The 14,684-nt window shown below is 36.2% G+C and overlaps 1 protein-coding gene across 10 annotated transcripts in view; it reads left to right on the top strand.

Moving 5' to 3' along the window:
* syngap1b (synaptic Ras GTPase activating protein 1b) overlaps positions 1–14,684 on the top strand; it is a 108,790-nt gene that overhangs the window by 77,125 nt on the left and 16,981 nt on the right. For 8 of the 10 annotated variants that reach the window (XM_052579087.1, XM_052579085.1, XM_052579089.1 and 5 more), the window contains 8 exons: positions 321–557; positions 851–1,052; positions 1,158–1,363; positions 3,236–3,449; positions 6,851–7,426; positions 9,904–10,347; positions 11,684–11,860; positions 13,470–13,681. In XM_052579087.1, coding sequence (XP_052435047.1) covers positions 321–557; positions 851–1,052; positions 1,158–1,363; positions 3,236–3,449; positions 6,851–7,426; positions 9,904–10,347; positions 11,684–11,860; positions 13,470–13,681 — 2,268 coding nt within the window. The remainder of the gene's footprint in view (positions 1–320; positions 558–850; positions 1,053–1,157; positions 1,364–3,235; positions 3,450–6,850; positions 7,427–9,903; positions 10,348–11,683; positions 11,861–13,469; positions 13,682–14,684) is intronic. The other 2 variants (XM_052579086.1, XM_052579094.1) reach the window with 2 other exon arrangements.

The raw sequence follows: 14,684 nt of genomic DNA on the forward strand, positions 1-14,684 counted from the left end.
CAGTACCTTTGTGATTCTTCATAGACATAAACAGAGAGAAATAGATCCGGCTACGATGTTCTTCCGCAAGACGCAAGCAGTTCTGTTTATTAACCGCTAGAGCGTCAAAAGTTACCGACTGCAGCTTTAAGATTGCATGATGAAAATTTTCTGAAACATATTGAGAAAACTATATCGATAACAACACACATTATCCCTAATTATGAATTTTATTTTGGGTTTATTTTAATATCTTTTACATGATGGTGCAGTGAAAACAGGATATCACACCAGCTGCTTAAATCTAGATGGAAATAATGTGTATTATTTGTTTCTCCCAGTGCGTTTCCAAGAGAATTGAAAGAGGTGTTTGCATCCTGGCGTGTTCGATGCGCTGAGAGGGGAAGAGAAGACATTGCAGATCGACTGATCAGTGGTTCCCTCTTCCTGCGCTTCCTGTGTCCGGCCGTCATGTCGCCATCCTTATTCAACCTCACGCAGGAGTACCCCGACGAGCAGACCTCACGCACACTCACCCTCATAGCCAAAGTTGTGCAGAACCTTGCAAACTTCTCAAAGTCAGTACACACATCTCTAAGGTCTTCTAACTTTATTACCATGGCATCATTTTCTGCTGTATTACTAGAGCACAGTTACTCATGCTGGTCTTTTCAGCAGGGTAACCGTTCTGTTTGGGGATTTCCGCCCAGTTTTATGGGTTAAATTATAACGTCTGGGCTGTCAGCCCAGATCGTTAACCACTTAGCTATAATAAACTGTGCAGCCGTTACTGATGATGAACATAATGATCATTCACATTATCATTGTCTTAAAATTCCCGTGTCCTTAGCGATCCCTCACTGCGTTACAGGTTTGGCAGTAAGGAGGAGTACATGTGCTTTATGAATGAGTTTTTAGAGATGGAGTGGGGCTCCATGCAGCAGTTTCTATACGAGATCTCCAATCTCGACAGCGTGAGCAACGCAGCTGCTTTTGAGGGCTACATCGACTTGGGAAGGGAGCTCTCGATCCTGCACAGTCTTTTGTGGGAAGTCATGGCACAACTAAGCAAGGTAGATGCTGTTTGATAATCTAGATGAGTATGAGTGTGATTGTCTACTTGCGTTTGCAATCGGTCATCAGTTTGGTCTCCTCGGTCTGTTTTTACCGTGTCAAAGGATGCTATCATTAAACTCGGACCATTGCCCCGACTTCTGAATGACATCAGCATGGCCCTTCGTAACCCTCACTTCCAGCGACAGCCCAGTCATCAGACGGACAGACCGCCTCCAGAGAGACAGACAGACAGGTTGCTCTCCAGGCCCAGCTTCAACAGGGGCGTCTCGTCTGAGTTCCAGAACCTCATGATGAGGGACCTCAACAGGTACTTTCCTGGATGTGTGTCACCTCTGAAGAAACTACTTTCCAAATCCTAGCGAGCTGACTACTTAGTCTGTATTTTAGCCAAAGGTGCAATGGATGCTAAAAAAAAATTTCAATATTTTTTTTTTACTCTTTTACTATCTATTTTTTTCTATCTTACAGATTAGATTTTCTTCTATTTTACAGAGACTGTGTTAATCATTATTTGTGGTTTACTGTATAGTACAGCATATTGCCTTTTATAATATCACATTTGTATGAAAAAATTAAATAATTTAGAAAATTGAATTTAAAAAAGGTGTAAGAGCATAAATTAGATTTGATATGAATTCATTATTTTATTGTATTCTATTTTTTTCTATAGTTTTATTCATTTAGTTTAGTTTGGCTGTCCAAATATTTAATTGTGAATTCTTTTTATGGGAATTATTTTAGTATAACATTTAGATTTTTCTTTTCCTGTCACTTAAAAGGAATCATAAAAAAGACTGATAATTGAATAACATTACTACAACTACTTGATCTTTTAAAAAAAACTAGCTTTTCTAATCTTTTTGTATTCTGTTCATTTTCTTTTTTTAATTTATTATACAATTAACAAAAGCAAAAAAGGCCTCTAACACAAGCTTGATCTATTCATTTTCTATTCTGTTTTCTTTTATTATATAATAAAAAAAAAAAAAAACTTGCTACTTGATTTTGATTGCTTCCATTGTCCTCATTTGTAAGTCACTTTGGACAAAAGCGTCTGCTAAATGATTTTATTTTATTTTATTTTATTTTATTTTATTATTCTACAGACACAGGGTTATTATTGTTAAAACTAAAACAAACAAAAAAAATTATTACTTGAAACAAAAATAAAATAAACTGAAATCCAATAATATACCTTATTTTATTTAATATATTTGCTAGCATTTCTCATTTTTGCTTAGTTTAGCTTAAAGTATAAAATAACTAAAACTAAACAAATTAAAACTAACAAATAGATATTAATAAATGCTACGTTAAAGATAAACTAAAGCCCCTTTCACACTGCACGTCGGACCCGCAATATTTCCGGAACATTGCCGGGTCGCCTTCTGTGTGAAAGCAACCACGTCCCGGGATTGATTATCGCATTGAACCCGGGTTGGGGACCTAGTAACATTGCGAGGTTCGACCCGGGACGAGCGCTGTGTGAACAAAAGCCAGATCTAATTCCGTGTCGAAGTGATGACGCGTTATCGCGCGACTCTTTTACCGGCTGTTTTGAAGGAAGATCAACGTTCGCGACAAATACATATTTGCAAACTGTAATGAAGCAGAGAACAGTTAGTTCCTCACTTTCCGCGCTGACGCAGAGATCGTTTGCTTGCTTCAGTGAAAGTATAAGGTGCCCAGCGTTTTCGACTCGTACATTACACGTCACGCGCTGATGTCACGTGTCGTTACGGGATCTTCAAGGGTTGTGTGTGAAAGCACGCACATATACCGGATCATCACTGGCAGTGTGAAAGTGCAAAATCTAGCGACCCGGGAACAATTGCAGGAACACTTTACCTGTGTATTTGCCAGGATGGCAGTGTTAAAGGGGCTTAATAAACCTTTACTAAGATTAAGGTGAAACATTTTTTTTTTTATAAAGTCTAATAAATATAATATAAAATATTAACAAACTATAATATTATATCAATGATACTAAAATAAAAAAGTTTATTTCATTAATTAATCAAATAAATAATTGAATAAAACAAGAACAAAAAAATTATCACATCATATGGCTCGCTAGGTTTCGGAACTAAGTTTAAGTGAATGTCTACATGAATATTGTTAGTAGAGAAAATGAATGTGGATATGATTTTCCATGTTAACATTCTCATATCTCACATAGTTCAGTCGAAATCACTCGCCTGCCCTCTCCAACCTCTGCCATGTCCAGTGGCGGCGCCCCTCCATCCCGGGCCGGAATGGGAGGGTTTGCAGACCACGATCATCCTCACCGAGCCTCATCTAAAGACGTTTTCTATGTCGCCCGTCCCCCGTTGGCCCGCTCCAGTCCAGCGTACTGTACTAGCAGTTCTGATATTACTGATCCAGACCCAAAGGTAAGTCCCACAGGGCAGTGCTTTTGATAGGGTGGGGGGTGCCCCTTTCATTTAGAGATCTTTCAAGACTATGGTCAGTGCAAATTCTCATGTGAATAACAGCTCGCTCCCTAGCACACGTTTCACCAGCAAATCTGAGGGTTGGCTTTGTTCCTGATGGAGAAGGAAGCACCACTGACCTGCTTACTGCAGAGTCAAATACCATCCAAGCATGGAAAGAGGGCTACGAGATGATGTGGGTGCAGTCAATACTTACCATAGAGATTTTTAACCTTAAAGGGGTCATATGATGCTTTTTTTAAAGATCATTATTTTATGTATTTGGTGTAACAGAATATGCTGACATGCTTTAATGTTCAAAAAGCACATCATTTTTTCAAATACTGTACATTATTGTAGGTCCTCTATGCCCCGGCTCTCTCAAACGCGTCATTTTCTACTAAATCCCTCCTTCTGACAAGCGCAGTTTGCTCTGCTCTGACACCACAAGCAGGCGTCAGAAATGTAACACCCCTTTCCATAATCATGAGCTTCGTCTTTAAAAATAAATGTAAAGACAGTTAATAATGTCCTTAGTTTTACCATCATCTGACTCCTGTGTGACCCTGTCTCTCTCTCACACACACAAACACACACACGTGATGCGCAAAACTCCAAAACAAAATTTGAACATAGCAAACACTAATAACTAATAACAAAACATGCTTACAGTAACAGATTCAGAAGCGTCAGATTGTCGTAGCAAAGTCAGAATTACCTACTCTCCTAGGTTCACGAAAAAGGTTGTCCACAAAATGTTCTGTTGTAAGTAATCTTAAAGATTCCTAAATGCATCTACTTTCAGAAGGCCAAATAAAGTGCTTTTGTTTTCATCTAGAAACACACAGCATCTCCCTGACATGGCTGCTTCAACACTCACTGTTGTTACTGAAGCCACGCCTTCTTTCTTTGCGTGAACATTTGGATGGCATTATACTGTGTTCACACCTAACGCGAATAGAGCATCTGGCGCAAATGATTTCAATGTTAAGTCAATGCAAAGGCGCGTTTACACGCGTCTGGAGGTCTTGCGGCGCAAATGAGGCATTTAGCGCGGCGCGGAAGATGCGAATTCGCCTCATTCGAACGTCTAATTCGCGTTAGGCACGAATGGTGCTTTTGTGCTTTTAAGCGTTTGACGCGAATTCTCGTCTGCCGCCCGAGTTTAATTTTTTTTTACTTTGGCGTCAATTTGCGTCGCGCTAACCAATCAGGAGCCTGCTAGAAGTCACTCATTCAACATGGAGGAATGACTGAAGTTGTCAGTGAGCAGTCAACCGGAGCTATATGACAAAAGTTAATTTTTCTATAGAGACAGGAATAAAAAGGACCTATATATATATATATATATATATATATATATATATATATATATATATATATATATATATATATAAACATATTAATAGATGAATTGAATAAAGGCCAAAGATAAGAAACGTTTCGTTTTACCCCAAACTAATTATATTTTATCTTGAACCGCTAGAGACATCAGAGCCAGTGGCAAATGTCAGAAGGTCTAGCCGAGGTGAGGCTGCTCTCGGCGGATACATGATGACGGAGCTCCCGCTGATTGCATGGAGCTCATCTCCAAAATCGGCGAAAAACATTTTTTTAAATAGATGCTGTCTTTATAAATAAACCGCATATTTAAGTTTAAAACAACTACATTCTCGCCTGAAATACTTTTAAAACTACATTTCATGACACAATAACAGTAATATTTTGAAAATTATCCGAATAAAATGGCGGTTGAAAATGCTGAGTGAACTCAGCTGGCAGAAGCCCCCCCCCCCCCCATTTAGCGAATTTGCGTCTGTTTTGAAGTTAATTTCACACGCGAATGAAGCGAATCTCACGCGCGAATGAAGTGAATGATCTCAAAATGTTCAAGTGGTAAACTAGACGCGGTAGACGTGAATTTGATGCTCTATTTGTGTTTGGTGTGAACACAGCATTACACAAATCTTCCCACATAGCTACGTAGACATGTGGGGTGGGTTTGAATGAGTTGTTTTAGGGAGGCGTGTCAGAGTCTTAACTTTGATAAAGCGTATCTTTTTGGATTTGAAACTTTAGTCTTTGCAACTTTACAGATCTTCTTTATGCACCAAGAGTTTGTAAGACTCCAAATATAAAGGAAAAATTGAAATCGCATCATATGACCCCTTTAATATTGCCTTACCTTTTGGGATTCAATGTCCTAAAATAAAAGCAATAGTTCACCCAAAAATGGAAAATTGCATGGCATGCATTTTTTGTAGTGACCAATGCTGTTGAAAAAGCACTGTAAAGGTCCATATCATTTGTGTACTATATTCCAGGTCATCTTAACATTTATAATTTAACAGATTGAATTATTAAAATTTTGCTTTTTTGGCTTTTGTTGTCTGTTTCAGATGCACTTTAGTTCTAAAATATAAATTTTGAAAATGTTTGATTTTGTTACAAAGGTTTCAGATGTAATTAAATTACATTTTCTCATATAAAAGTTGTTGAAATGATTTCTTGTTATATTATATCATTATAAAAATGATATTATATTATTTAAATATTATAATATATAGAACATTATATTTGAGAAATTAAATACAATTTATTTGACATTATTACTTAGACAATATTATAATCAGCAAATTATTCACGGCTCTTTTCAATAGAAATATATTTACACAAACAATGAAACAATGACATTTAAATGAAACTTAATGGCACTTAAATTAATTGTATCAACTACTTTTAATGTTTTGTTTTTTTTAATCCAGTTAAATTAATTTTTCTTAAAAGATTATGCTAATTTGTTAACATTGTTTAAAAATGTAAACAATTATATATTATTACTAGGACAGTTGGGTGTCTTCTTTATTTTAATTTTTAATTATTATTGTTTTTAAATATGCTAGAAATTTTGTCAAACAAATTATAAACTATCATCAGACATTTTTTTTGTGTAATTTTTTTTAAATGCATTTTTTTCCACAGTGTAACAATGACACATTTAAATGAGCCATAAAAAAATGAGTATATATATTTATATAATCAAAAAAAATTGCTAGAAAAACCTGGGTTTAGTTTTTATGCATAAAAAGCAATGGCATATAAATATGGCAGCATGCTTTTAAGCATAAAAATGCTACTTCTAAGTTCCATTGAAAAAAAAGAACAGCATATGGGAGTAAATAATGACAGAAATTTCATTTTTGGGTGAATGATTCCTTTTAACCCTCCAGTTAATACACGCACGCTGTCAAGCCACGTTCATAACCGGCCACACCTGCTGCGTTCGGCAGGTATCTGCAGCGTTCTCGCCCGTAGGTTCTGCTGTAGGTGTTAATGAAAATGTTTCTATGATGGACCTCCAGGATTCAAGAATGAACAGCGTCTCTAACCTGCAGTCTGTGGGGGACATGCTCAACTCTTCCCAGGCCTCGATTGCTGGCCTCGGCAGCTACGGTGGGTTCCCGGGCTTGGGAGGAGGCCTCGGAGGCCAGCTGCGTGCCGGAGGGCGTATGTCAGCCGGATCCGGGGGTTCCAGCATGTCCGGGGGTCTGAGGTTGAACCAGCTGAGCCAGATGGGAACCACAACCGACTCGCTGTCCCAGCAGCAACAGCAGCAAGCCGCCGCGCTCCGCTACCCCCTCTCCTTCCAGAACCCTCTGTTCCACCTCGCTGCTGATGGTCCTCAGCTTCACCACCAGCACAGTCGAGCTCAACCTCCTCCTCCTCTCCTGTTGGCCCCAGAGCCGGACGCCTCTCACCCCGGTTACATCCCGCAGTTTGCCCACGGTGGCTTCTCCCGCAGCGAGGACCTCTCCACCCTCAGACCCGGCCCTCATCTGGGTCAGCCGAGCATCATTCACTCCCACAGCTACAGCGACGACTATAGCCGCCATAACCAGAGCGAATACGGGCGACGCCAGATCCCCATGCACATGCAGGTAGTTCCTTGACCATTTCTAATGGCTTTTGGATCATTTTAATCTTAAAGGGTTAGTTCACCCAAAAATGAAAATTAGGCCATGTTTTACTCACCCTTGAGGCAGCCCTAGGTGTAAATGATTTTCTTCTTTCAGACGAATCCAGTCGGCATTATATAAAAAATTATCCTTGTCCTTCCAAACTTTATAATGGCATGGGCAGATGTTTTTGTTCAACAGTCCAAAAGTAGTCCAATAAAGCACATCCATCCATATTAAAACATGCCTCACGCAGCTCTGATGGGGTGAATAAAGGCTTCCTGTATCGAATCAATGAGTTTTTGTAAGAAAAATATCCATATTTAAAATGTTATCAACACCTTTCTTTCACGTATGATAACTGTAGTAGATGGAAGTCGTTCCAGGGCGGATGGCGTAGGATGTATGTGTTGCCCACACACCATTGATTAATGGCAAATGCTGAAGTGTGGAGGATAGACAGCCAAACAAAATGCCGGTCACAAATTAGCGGATTTCTAAAGAAAAATATTGGAGGATTTCAAAGCCAAGAGGAGACTGGTTCTCGTTTGGTAAAGTAAGGGAACTTTGCTTCCTTTCCTCCTGTAAACATATGTTGGTTTTGGCGAAACTCAAACGCGCATGCGCTGTGCCTACATCCTACATCCTCCGCCAGAAAGGCTTTCTCTCACGAATGCGCGTACGACAGTTAGCGGAAGTTACACTAAACTGTTTCTATAATTTTAAATATGGATTTTTTTTTTTTTTACAAAAACGCATGGATTCGTTACAAAAGGCCTTTATTCACCCCCCAGGAGCCATGTGATGCATCGGTTTAATATGGATGGATGTGCTTTATTGTACTTCTTTCGGACTATTGAACAAAAACACCTACCTATCTGATTGGATTCATCTGAAAGAAGAAAGTCATATACACACAGGATGCATTGCTTTTCCTTTTGGTTGAACTAACATTTTAAAGTAGAAGTTTAAAAAAAAAAGAAAATAGGGAAGTGACATACTCAGAATTCATGCCCTGCATTTAACCCACCCAAAGTGCGCACACACACAGAGCAGTGAACACACAGTTGGGGGTTCAATGCCTTGCTCAAGGGCCCCTAAGTCGTTTTATTGTCAGCCCAAGATTCAAACCCACAACCATAGGGTTAGGAGTCAAACTCTCTAACCACTAGGCCACGACTCCCCTTAATTGGTTGTACCATGATCAAAAGCCTTGATGGCAGCTTTCTTGGCCATTTTTGAAAGACTGTTGAGAGAGTATCATTTTGATGCTAGTATAGAAGTTCTCTTTCCAATACAAATATGTAAGCATTCTTGAATCAAGATGCATTTACTTGTCTTGTATTCTTAAAAAAAAAAAATCTATAAAATTTAAGTGACGAATATCTGCCAGCACGGTCAGAAAAATAAAAGCTTTTTTCATTTTGAATTAAGTTAATTTGTTTGACTCCTCTGTTCTAGTATTAAATGTAAACATGCCCAAATTTGGTAAAGATTCTTTATATATATATCTTGTATAAGAATGTTAAGATATTTCTACTGGAAAAGAGGACAAAAATATTGAGTAACAACATCATGGTCCCATGATCAAATGCTACATAGAAGCTAGAGAGTACCATCATCTTCATCATAAAATGAGAAATGGGACACTATGGTCTCGTAGATTTTTACAAAAGTCCACATCAAGAGTGTCATTTCAGTCAGCGACTAAAAACCCTGATATCTTGGAAACTTTCAATCCCATTGTACATTATCCCAAAGTAAAATAAAATTTTGTTTATATAAATATATATTATTATATAACATTTATATTATAGAATCATAATTATAATTATATCACATGTATATTTTTCAAGAGCCTGTGGTTTTATTCTATGATATAAAATACAACCATAATAGCTGGCTCATGATTTTTTAACTTTATAATGTCGTAAAAAACACAATGTCTAGTCATATTTATTTATAAATAACTATATAAAATATTAATTGAATTCAGCTGTAAAACAGCTCCTCAGAAAGCAGCACTAACAACCAGTCCCATTTACAAAACAAATCTGATTCAGATATGAGATATGTTCTGCAGTTTGGCAGAAAATAATAGTGTCATTATTCAGCTTAATTTACTTAAATGTTGATTCGATTCATTCCGTGCAATGTTCATCAATAATGAAACCTCTTCAAGGCAGATTTACAGAAGACACTGTTATCCAGCTCAATTCAGTTTTGTTCTAATTTGATAACAACCAAAAGGTGACAGTAGTGATTCGTAAACTTTTGTTGGTCACACAGCTTATTTAATAAAAATGGACATACTATGCTGTGGGAACTTTGGTTCATTCACTCCTGCAGCATTGTATTGTATTTTATTCTTATTGTACTGAATGGATTTAGTACTTTCTGTATGGAAGTGATTTCGAAATAAGCGGTGGTTGTAACTTAAGCATGTGTCTCATGACCAGGAGCAGCAGCAGATGGCAGGCATGGCATCACAGACCGGCACATCTCATTCATCGCTCGCCACGCCTCCTTCCACCGTTCAGCCTGTCCGTCAAAGCTCCATGGCTCCTCCCACGCAGCGCATGAAATCACAACCCTCACATCAGCTTTCCGTGAGTTCTGCCGCCGCCGCCGCTCCTGCGGGCAAGACCAGGCCACAGAGCGGAAACCTGCTCCAGTCCCCGGAGTCTGGCTTCGGGGGCCGGCAGCAGGGCCCTCGTCAGCAGCTGTCGGTCAAAGACAGCACCCCGCCTGGCCTACCGCATCAGCAGAGCTCCACCAGAGAGAGCCAGGGATCGCAGGGCTCTCAGGGCGGAACGCCACAGTCCACACAGCAATCCAAATCACATCAGGAACGACAGCAGATCCAGCAACAGCATCTGCTTAAGCCTACCATGAGCAAACAGGTGTTCCAATCAGAAACCATTCTTCGCTCTCCCTGCTATCAGACGTGCTTTTGTCTAGCTTTTTTATGTGTGTGATTTCTATAAAATTATAAAAAAAAAGGGGGGGGGGGGTCTTGGGAAAATGTGTAGACTTTAAAAGTTTATTAAAGCCATTAAATGGGAAATAATTTAACAAATCATTAAATATATATATATATATATATATATATATATATATATATATATATATATATATATATATATATATATATATATATATATATATATATATATATATATATATATATATATATAAAACAATGAAACAAAAACAATGAGGATCTTATTAAAATGGCAGCATCAAACTTGGACACTTTTAATATGCAATAGTGAAAAAAAAAAAAAAAAAAAAAAGCATAATTTATTAATCTGACTAGAAAACAGTTACATCTAAAATACTGTACCACACAGAGAGTTTTTCACATTTATTCTTGGCATTTGAATGATTTTTTAAGTTTATTAAAGCCATTTAATCAACAATATCTTTTTTTTTTTTGCATATTTTTAAAAAAGTCAACACACACACACTCGCATGCACACACACACGCATATATATATATATATATATATATATATATATATATATATATATATACATATATATATATAAAATGCTACACAGGGACTAAAATAAGTATATACTGTAAAATAAATTAAAAAATATATTAAATGCTACACAGGGACTAGGGATTTAAATGTGGTGAAAACTGTTCAAACAGATATGAAAGCACAACAATTTAATTGGTAGTAACATTAAATTATCAAGCATATTTAGTAATTATATTTAATATGTAATGCATTTTAAATTCAGAAGTCAAAAGTGACAGTAAAAACATTTATAATGTTGCAAAATATTGTTTTTGAAATAGATGCCATTCGTTTGGACTTTTTTAAGAATTCTGAAAAAAATCTTATCACAGTTTTCAAAAAAATATTAAGCAGCAATAAGATTTCAACACTGATATTAAGAAGAAATGAGCAGCAAATCAGTATATTAGAATAATTTATGAAGGATCACAACAATGCAAACTGCAGTTAAGATGCTACAAATTTTGCATTGCATCACAGGAATAAATTACATTTTACAATATATTTGATTAGAAAACAATTTTTAATTGAAATATTATTTCACACTATTACTATTTTTACAGCGTTTTTGATTTAAATAAATGCAGGATCGGTGAGCATAAGAGACTTTTTTTTTTTAAACATTAAAAATCGTACCAACCCGAAACTGTAGTGTAAATATTGGAGATGGAGCTTCCACACTTACATGATCTTGTGTTCTTTTCCTCAGGGCTCTTCCCAATCTCCAACCACCCTCAACCCCTCGATCCCTGCCTCTGAGCGAACGGTCGCCTGGGTGTCCAACATGCCCCATCTTTCTGCTGACATAGAGAGCTCCCGCATCGACCGAGAGGAATACAAACTCAAGGAGTATTCAAAGAGCATGGACGAGTCGCGTCTGGACAGGGTGTGTTTCTGAGGGTTTATTATAGTCATACCAACAGAAATTGTCATGCTAGAAGGACGCTGTGATGTGATTGTTGTGGGCAATTTTGGTTGAGCTATCCCTTAGATTCTTGGTCCAAACTCGAGCTTCATTCTTGTCTCTGTCCTTGTGCAAACATGCCACAAGACACTCAGTTTTGTTTCCCACCTTAGCGTGTCAAAGAGATGCATGCCATATCTTTCACCTCTGCAACAGATGGTGCTGGCAGCCTCATTTATGCATTATTTAAATATGAAATGAGAACGAGTAGCCTTCTTCAGGAGAGCGCAGCATGGGCTTTTAATAAGTTCCTCCTGGCTGCTCTTGACCCTCTGTCCTCCCCTGTGCAAATTTGTGCAGAGCTGACATGCAACTGCTTTTCATTGTTTCACAGTGTGCCTGTTAAAAGACAGCTTCATCTTCAGCTATGAATCAGCTTTTTTGAAATACAAATTCTCATTCCCGTGTGGTTTGGAAGGAGAATTTGCTCATTTGCATTGACCGTGGTTGTCCACCTAGGCAACATTTTAATGCATGAATGACACGTTCCTTGTGGAAAAGCTGCAGGGAGCAAAATCATTCTTGCTTGTAAACCAAATGTTGGCCAAAATCTGAAAGCAGCTCATTACTGGAAAAACCACACTGTTCTGAAAACGACTGAGCTGCAAAAAAAATGCACAAACAGTCATTATTTACCCACCCTCGTGCCATTCTAAACCCGTGTGGCTTACTTTCTTAGTCTTTATTTCTCACAAAAGATGACATTTTGACAAATATTGTTCCCAGGATATGCTTTAGAAATGTCCCTTTTATATTCCACAGAAGAAAGAAAGAGTTTTGGATTAAGATTAAGTAAATGCACACTACTTTTAGTTGGTAAATCACCAGCGATGAACACTAGTTGTACTTTATTGACATTTTTATTACAGGTTTTTTACTTTTTTGCATTGCAGTTTATTAAATCAATTTAATAGGTAATATCTTAATATTTGTAATTTTCACAACTCATTCTGTTTGTTTTAATACTTTTGTTTTCATTTTTATTTTACTTATTTTTATTTTTAATAAAGTTTTATTTAATGTTTTTAATACTTTTTAAGATTTATAGATTTTAATTATATTCTAAATGTTTATTAAAGCCATTTAATAGACAATAAAATAAACTATTTTAATTTTTTAAAATAATTTTTAAATATGTAATTTTAAATACTTTTTATTTTAATTCAAACTTTTATTTTTACTTTCATTTTTTAAAACTTTTAATAAATGTTCGAAGCTTTTTGTACCTAACTTTTTTTTGTTCTACCATTTAATGGAATGGATAATATGTTAATTATAATGTTAATTATAATTTCTAAAAATATTAAATTAACATTTTATTTTATTTTTTTTACTTTAATTTAATTTATATTTATTTTTCTAAATTAATTTTTATTTAATTTAAATGCTTTATTTATTTTTACATTTATTTAATACTTTTTACCTTTTAATACTTGTAAAACTTTTTGACACTTTTAGTCACTCACTCACCAACCTATTACCATCTGCTCTGATAACACGCCTGCTGTCCTCCTCTCTTCTCTGGACGCAGGTGCGTGAATACGAGGAGGAGATCAACTCTCTGAAGGAGCGTCTGATGATGTCACACCGCAAGCTGGAGGAGTACGAGAAGAGGCTGTTAACTCAGGAGCAGCAGACCAATAAAATCCTGCTGCAGTATCAGAGCCGACTGGAGAACAGCGAGAGGAGACTGAGACAGCAGCAGATGGAGAAAGACAACCAAATTAAAGGAATTATCGACAGGTAATATGAAAAAAAGGCTGGAGAAACATTGAGCGGTGGTTACATGATCACGCTCACCGAGTACTAACTGTACCTCTGTTCCTTTGACAAAGACCCCTTGTGTAATGCTGTTTAGAAATAGTGCTCCAAAAAGTATTTGTATAATTAAACCACACTCAAAAATATCTGAATGACAATACATTGAGATAACAAAATATCATACAATCAAAATCTCAAATCTAGTGGCATTCTTTAAAGAAATATAGCACACTTTCACAAAAAGTAATAATACTTTATTAAAATGAAATATTAATAAAATGTAAAATAGCTGTTTTCTATTTGGATATATTTTAAAATGTAATTTATTATTGTGAAGTAAAACTTAATTTTCAGCATCATTACTCCAGTTTTCAGTGTCACATGATCCTTCAGAAATCCGCTCAAGAAACATTTCTTATTATTATCAAAGCTGAAAACAGTTTTGTGGCCTCATAATTTTGTTAGAACCATGAATTTTTTTTTTTTTTTTTTTACGAATGGAATGGATTTATTTTAAATATAAATATTTTGTTACATTATAAATGCATCTATTGTTTATTAATATACCGTATAATAAACCTTTATCACTTTTGATCAATTTAATGCATCCTTGCTGAATAAAAGTATAAATTGTATTAATTTATTTTTTAATTAGATTTTCTATTCAATTTTATTTTAAACAATATTTTTAGAGTTTAATTTCCTTTTAATTCATTAATTTAAATTTTAATTAGCAGATACAGTATATTATTTGATATCTCCATTTTTTTTTTTTTTATGATATCCCAATACTTTTTAGGGTCACTGTGTTTTATGCATTTTATAAGGGGTTCTCTAAAGCGACTGCCATTTACACTGAATCATGTCACTCTCATGTTAGTTTAACATAGACATCTCAGTCTTGTAATTGCATGTTGTGTCTCTGCTTTTAATTGATGAACTGGGTTCATTTCCTCCCTGTTGTTGTTTTACTTTGCTTCATTTC

Source organism: Carassius gibelio, chromosome B16 (genome assembly GCF_023724105.1).
Source record: "Carassius gibelio isolate Cgi1373 ecotype wild population from Czech Republic chromosome B16, carGib1.2-hapl.c, whole genome shotgun sequence".
NCBI lineage: Eukaryota > Metazoa > Chordata > Actinopteri > Cypriniformes > Cyprinidae > Carassius > Carassius gibelio.